The sequence below is a fragment of the Nelumbo nucifera genome, chromosome 3 (genome assembly GCF_055504915.1).
Source record: "Nelumbo nucifera cultivar China Antique chromosome 3, China Antique-T2T, whole genome shotgun sequence".
NCBI classification, from domain to species: domain Eukaryota; kingdom Viridiplantae; phylum Streptophyta; class Magnoliopsida; order Proteales; family Nelumbonaceae; genus Nelumbo; species Nelumbo nucifera.
The window spans coordinates 33,049,276-33,057,069 of NC_142651.1; the positions used below are offsets into that span (position 1 = coordinate 33,049,276).

The following is a 7,794-nucleotide window of genomic DNA, read 5'->3' on the forward strand; positions in this document are numbered from 1 at the left end:
TGAAATATTGCTGGAGTACTTAATAACTTATCTACCCTCCAAGAGAGTAATGGTTATTTTAGGAAGATTTTTTTCCGTGGACCCCATTATAGTGGCAACCGAATGCAGGTTTCTTTCAATTCCATGGGACCCACCAATTTATCCGCTTATCTTTATTAGAAACCAAACGAGGCTTAAAAGTTAGAATTTGAATAGTGGGCCAGGGTGCCTTACAATGCATAGATCACAAAATGTTATCCAATATATATATATATATATATATAATATATTCCAATCTAACTATTATGCGCAAAGTTCATAGCCTTCGAAAGTTTTCATATAAATTGTAATTTGTAATCACGATCAATATCATGACCTATTGATCGATCAGGTCAAATGGGTCAAGGCATTTTTATTTTACAATTAAATGTTTTTTGAACATTTTCTGAGCTTAAGGTTGGCCTGGACTGGAATTGACACTAGATGACAGTTTGAACGGTCAACCCCTTGAATCAATGATGGTTTGAAAACATTGATTGAATGCACACTATAGGGTGCAAGTGCAACTCAAATTGGCCTGAGTCAACATTTTCTTTGGCCTTGATTCAGGCCCATTCAAAATTTGACAAAAACCCAACCAAAGCCCACAAAAGCTGCATCCCTAGCATGTTGTGCAACTTCTTATGATGAGCTTTATAGCATCCATGAAATCCTCTTTTCGTGAGAGTGAAGAGAAACATGTATTCTAAGCTCAACCTCAGGTGGAGAGCAACAACAGTGGTAGCTATTGAATGCTCCTAATGAAAATGCAATGAGAATAGGGTTTTTATTGAGAGTGGATTAGCTGAATTTGACAACTGTTTTAATGGCTGTGGGACCAATCTTTAAATTCCGCACCGACCATAAGATGCATATGGCCCACAATCACTATGACTGATGTAGAGCAAAATATTGGATCCACAGCCGTTAAAACAGTTAGGAAGAAGTGATTGCTTAATAGACAAAAATATAAACATTAAGGAAATCCCTTTAAAGAACTAACATATTAAGGTATTTGTGTAACCGGATCTTATCAGATTGATTCAAGGTCAATCCAAATTTGGTTTACTTAAATATACCGAGGTTTGTGCTAAATAATTAAATATACCCTGTGGTTTCTGCAATTATTTATTTATGTATACCTTATCAAAACATTTTACTATTTAAATTGACGAAATAGGTTAAAGGATAAAACAGTTCTTAATTAATTAATCTTCAAGTTTTCAAAACATGTTGCAGAGATACACTTTGTTAAATACAATCAATCTGATGTTAGTAGATTTTGACTTCGTTTATCATTTAGTTAAAAAAAAATGCAAAGCAAATTACCTTAAAGCTGTATAACATGTTTAGGAATAAGTAAAATTTTAGTAGAGACGACGTGGCAGTAGGCTTTGGCAATTGTGCTTTCAAGAAAGATATCCTATCCAAGGATGACTCCCTCAACTTGGCCTTGTTCTTTATCTTCTTATTGTTCTAAGCTTTTGGGGTTTCAATAACTTCTGAAGCAATGTCCCTCCCATCCCTGGCCATTTCCCTTTCTATTCTCTTATACCATTTCTCACGGACCTAGATTCTTACTAGTGTCTCATGTGGCACTTCGGCAGCAATTCGCTGCTCCAAAAGTCTGCCTTCCCACTTAAAACACAATTTTGGCTCTAGGAACAAGTCTTGAACCACACTCAACCCACAATACTTAAGCACAGTCATAGGCACTTGGGGACAAGAGCACAGACAGATAAGTAGAGAATAGAACTTTGGATTACTCCAGAAAGGGATACCACTCTAGATAGATACCTCCACAGGAGAGGATTTTCCTTATATAACCTTTGATCTGTACAATGAATAATCTAGATCATTCCATGTGTCATCCATCCATCGGTTAAGATCCTTCTATTCTAGATTGTTCTACAAGAATGCTTTAGAACATTATACAAGTATGTCCAAGTTCAAGCGTCTTCTAGGGTCCTTTTCAAGCTTCTGAAAATCTTCTAGAGTCGTCCATTAACCTCTGCCCATCGCCCCCTTTTAGCTAGGGTCATGCCACAATCATCTAAGGAACTTATGCTCCATGACAATTTGCCAAAAGTACGCTGCATCATCTTCTACCCCTAACATGTCAAGACGATGGAAGTATGTGATTAAGAGGGATAATGTGCAAGATTGGATCTGCTCAAATCTACTAAACCAGAAACAAATGTTCTTGATAATAGAAAGGTTTATTACAAACAATATAAGAAGATACAGTGAATCTAGGGCATTAATCAACATACTCTCATAGTAATGGATAATGATACAAGATATACATAACATGATGCTCAAGCTCCAAAGAAAAGCTACAAGTTAGATGTTGTTCATTAATGTTGCTAACAAGGAGTTATAAGAAGGCTATACAGAATTGAACAAAAGAATCAAAAAAATAATGCCGAAACTTTCTTGTATAGAATGTTTACTTGACCTCATAAGTTCCAAATTGAGTTCCTCAAGCACCTGAAAGAATGCTTTACAAACAAAAATGGAAAGTACTGCTCTTTTCAGCTTGTTCATTTCTTGGTAATTGCCAATAAACAAGCCTTTCCCTATATCTCTATCCAACTATACCCTGGCTCTTTTTGAACTCCTTTCTCTTTCATTCTCTTCCTAATCTTCGAGGCATCTTCCCAATAACCCCCTTCAGAATAAACCTTTGACAACAAGACATAGGCTGCATCACTTTTTGGAACCAACTCAAGTAAATGCCGTGTAGCCCATTCTGCCAATGCTTTATTCCCATGAATCCTACAGCCACTTAGAAAAGATCTCCAAATAGAGGGCCAAGGGTCAAAGGGCATCATTTGAATCACATATTTAGCTTCTTCAAGGAATCCATTTCTTGAAAACAAATCAACTAAGCAACCAAAGATCTCTGCAGAAGGTTCCATTCCATAATCTGAGATCAAGGAATCAAAGAACCTCTGACCTTGATCAACAAGCCCCAAATGACTACAAGCTGAAATGACTGAAACAAAAGTGGCATGGCTAGGCTGTAGGCTAGAAGACTTCATTTTCTTGAAGATTTCAGTTGCTTCCATTACTAGCCCATGATGCGCATAAGCCATAATCATAGTATTAAAAAGGATAACATCATCTTCTCCACTGAACTGATCAAATTCCAGCCTTGAGCTTTCAATGTCCCCACATTTTGCATAAGCATCTATAATTGCACTTGCTACATATACATGGTTCTCAAATCCGGTTTTCATTGCAAGCAAATGGATGCATCTGGTTTGTTGATTGGAAGTGATATTTGCACATGCATTTAAAGAACTACCCAATATAAACTCATCAAGTTTCTCACCAGCCTGTTTAAGGCAGTTGAGAAATTCTAGTGCTTCATAGCTGCAGCCTCCCTGCACAAGTGCAGAAATCATAGCACCCCAACATGCCAAATCTAATCTTCTAATTCCATAAAAAATCTTATACAAATCATCCACTAGTCCATATCTTGCATAAGCATTAATAAGTGAACTACAAACAAATGCATGGAAACCAAAGCCAGACTTGATTATAGAACCATGTATTTGCCTACAAATTTCTTGATGTTCAGTTCTAGAACAAGCCAACAAAATGCTGGAGAAGGTACACTCATTTGCTTCAACTCCAGCATTCCATAAACTACAGAAATGCTTTAGTGCTTCCATGGTACAGCAGTTCAAATTACACCCTAATATAATCTCATTCCATGTACTTGTGTTTTTGCAAGGGACACTGTAAAAAACAAAATGAGCACATTCCAAAGCCCCACATACAGAGAACATATTGATGAGAGAGTTCACAACAAGGGCCTCATTGCCAAGTCCAAGATGGAAAACAAGACAATAGAGCTGAAGTCCAAGCCCAAGATGAAGCACTGTGCCACATAGCCTAAATAATATTGAGAACGTAACATGATTAGGCATCACCCCTGTTAATAACATTCTAGAAAACATGCCCACAACCTCTCCTACATTCTCGTCTTCAGAAAACCCAGAAAATACAGTATTCCAAGATATAATATCTCTCTCTTCCATCTTATTGAAAAGCTTCAATGCAGAGTCATGTTCACCAGTTTTAAAGTACATATACATAAGAGAATTAATTCCAGGAGTGCACTCCAATTTACTTCGAACCATCAATCCATGAATCTGTCTCCCTAAGTTCAAGCCACCCGACATTGAGCACCCCTTGAGAGCATTAATAAAAGTGAGCTGGTCCATGATTATTCCTTTCCGGTGCATCAGAAATACAAGTTTCATAGCTTCGTGGAAACAACCATTAAGTGCATAGCCCCCAATCATGGCATTCCAACAACCAACGTCGCAATTGTCCATACTCTCAAACACTCGGATGGCAGATTCAAGATCCCCATATTTTGCATACATGTACAGAATCGAGCTACCAACGAAAGCATTCATATCCATTCCCATCTTCAAAGCAACACAGTGAACCAAAGAACCAAATTCGACGGCCCCCAGATTTGCACACCCTTTCAGAACACTTCCTAGAGCAAATTCATTCGTTCCAAACCCAGACCTCACCATATCCATATAAATCTCAAGACCCATTTCAAATTCTTCATTTTGGATGGCACCCGAGATCATGGAAGTCCAAGAAAAAGCGTTTCTTTCACGCATTTCATCAAATACCTTAATACAATTACTAAAAGCTCCACATTTGGAGTACATTATAATCAAATTATTTTGTGAAAAAGTATCCTCAGAGAATCCCGACTTGATGATTTCACCATGAACTTGAATCCCAACAAGAAGAGACTTTAGCTTTGAAGAGAGAGCAAGAAAACCTGCAAATGCAGCTGGGTCTTTCCTCCCCAAGAGTTTAGACAGCGGGGTAGAAGGTTTTAGTGTGTGGAGCTCATGCGTGAGGTTCAAACGAAGATTGCAATGCCTCCTTTTGCTAATAGGGAGAAATAATTGATCGCCAATGTAAAAGACAAGTTCTTGCAGTCTCATTACAGTCACAATTCACAACTTCATTTCGTTTGAACTTTGAACCTTAAACGACGAAGCAGAAAAGGCGAAAAGCAAAAAAAGCCGATACTTTTTGTTTGACAAACATTTTGATTCCCTTTTAAATCAACAGGTCGTTGTAGTATAGTGGTGAGTATTCCCGCCTGTCACGCGGGTGACCCGGGTTCGATCCCCGGCAACGGCGTATATTTTTTCTTTTATTTATTTTTTATCTTTAAAAGGGTCAATTATTAGAACACCCTATAGTTTCACAGATTTATTTATCCTATGGTTTTCATTTTACTAAGCCACCCCCTATAGTTTGAAACCTATACCTTTCATTAATGCTTAGTTTGGAAGGAGTACAAATATAAATATGTATGGTGCAAATACATACAAAATACAAGGTTGTGCACTCCAAATATTTATATTTGTACTCCTTCCGAACTGAGCCTAAGAAGTATTTGTTTTGCCATCTGAAAATATGACCACCTAAATTGGATGGAAAATGAAATGTTCAAAGACATGAATCCATGGTTGTTTATTCCAAAAATACATCAACACTTTTTCATATAAAAAACAAAATTGACCACCCCTATAGTTTGCAATCTACTTACTTAATTGACCTTTCATTAAGAAGTATTTGTTTTGCTATATGAAAATATTAATATGATCACCTAAATTGGGTGGAAAATGAAATGTTCAAAGGCATGAGCCATGGTTATTTATTTCAAAAGTACACAAAATTGACCAAATAAAGTAAAATAGAGTAGTTGTCCGTGTCTTATTAGAGGCAAAAATAACATTTTTATTTTTATTTTCTTTTGATTGCATTTAATTGAATGAATATTAGAGTTTAAACTATCATTTTCCATTTTCATCTAATAGAAGGTCGATTAAGTAAATTGATTACAAACTATATAGAATGTTTTAATAAAACACAAACTATAAGGTAGGTATTAGTAAATCTATAAAACTATAGGGGGTGTTTTAATAAATAACTTTTAAAAATGGAAGTTATTAAAACGTTGAGAGTAAAAAATCATGTTCACCACCAAATATGCCATAAGTGATGACTTTGAACAATTTTTGTCCATACGGAAATTGAATCAGGATTTACATCTTATACGGAAATTGAATCAGGATTTACATCTCACACTGACCTCATAGCATATCGCACTGTGCATTGAGAACCCCATAAATATATGTAAGCACGAGAGATGTTGAATTAAGGTGTGCTGTGAGGTTGGTGTGAGGAGTGAGTGCTCTATAAGGTGGCAATGTTTCACATTTCAAAAGAATCCCAATTTCACTTTCAAAAAAAAATCCAGTTTCCTCTTTACATAATCCTCCTCAAACCCATCTCATGACACATGCAGTTTTGTATTGGAAACATCTCCCATGAATGAAAACATACAAATATGAGATATGTTCCCGATGTACAGTTGCAACATGCTATGAGGTGGATGTGAGGATCATTATCTGATGAGGAAATCCAGACTCATTTCAAAAACCCTCTTTTTATCTTGTATTTTTTTTTAATCCTTGTGGTTGAGTAGGTTATGGCACTAAAGGAATAAGTTTTAAAGGGCAGAAGGATGCAACTCCTACTCTCTCTATGGTAATGGTGGTGTCCTTCCTCTTTGCATGGTTAAATATTTATATCTTCCATTGGAGTGACTATAGAATCTTGTATCTGTTGAAGGTTTTATATCCATGTCCGGATTTTCTACCCATGACAATTCTACCCACACTTACCCACATAAAATTGCAAACACACATGTGGAACATCTTGCCCTCTTACATTTTATTATGCCCGAGAAGATGTTCCCAATGCATGGAGGTAGTGTTTTGTGGGTAGGCGTGGATAGAGTTCTTGTGGGTAGGAGATCTGGAGTCTTTATGTAGGATCCTTGTGGGTAGGAGATCCAAGCTCCTATTTGACGAGTTCACATCAGCGCCCCACAAGGGAGTGCCCCACAACGTCCCACAGCACATCCCCGCCATGTATTGAGAACATCTCCCAATGATGACATCATCGGTTCTAATACTATCATTGAGAGATGTTCCCAATACACAGTGGAGATGTGCTGTGGGGCACAGGTCTGAACTCCTATTTGACACTATGAGTTATGGGTATAGTCTTCATTCCCCTTTTGTGTTACGTGGTGGGTTATTCCATTTACACTCCTACAATCCTTTCCCCATATGTATTCAGAAAAGGGTAAATTACAAACAACCACCTTGGGGTACTGACACTCGGCTTCATTCATAACAAATACCCACTCCGAACTTTCCAATTCCAGCACTTTGCCCTTGTTGTTAGCATTCCATTGGCAACTTTAAAAAAGATTCTCATGTAATTGTCATGTGTGATTCTAAACATTACAAAAACACTAAACTGCCTCATGTCATTTTATGAGATTATTTTAAGAAAATTGATAAAATACAACAAAAAATGAAAAATAAATAAAAAGTAGAAAATTGTAGATAATACAAGAAATACAACAGAAAAAAGAGGAAAATATAGAAAACTCTAAATTTTGAAAAAAAAAACTCTAAAATGCCTATTGTTGTTATTTTAATATTTTCTTGCCCGGTTGCCCCTCTCTTTATCTTCTTAAAGAACGCTTTAGCTCTATTTCTAAGGGTAATCATGTGTTCAAAGTTAACACTTTTTTTTTTTTGCAATTTAAATCTATATAATGATTTTTTATTTGGATTACAAAAATTAATATGGACCTCATATCCTTTGGAATGGATACTTTTTTATGGGTCCAAAGTTATCACT

General features: G+C 36.5%; 1 protein-coding gene and 1 non-coding gene across 2 annotated transcripts; one reads left to right on the forward strand and one right to left on the reverse strand.

The window, feature by feature from the left end:
- Window positions 1-2,202: 2,202 nt before the first annotated feature.
- On the reverse strand, window positions 2,203-5,105 carry LOC104592006 (putative pentatricopeptide repeat-containing protein At3g25970). Its single transcript, XM_010251154.3, has one exon. The coding sequence runs from the start codon at window positions 5,004-5,006 to the stop codon at window positions 2,598-2,600; it is 2,409 nt and encodes an 802-aa protein (XP_010249456.1). The 5' UTR covers window positions 5,007-5,105; the 3' UTR covers window positions 2,203-2,597.
- Window positions 5,106-5,136: 31 nt separating this feature from the next.
- TRNAD-GUC (transfer RNA aspartic acid (anticodon GUC)) lies at window positions 5,137-5,208 on the forward strand. The gene has a single exon. It is a non-coding gene; the product is annotated as a tRNA-Asp (tRNA).
- Window positions 5,209-7,794: the final 2,586 nt, after the last annotated feature.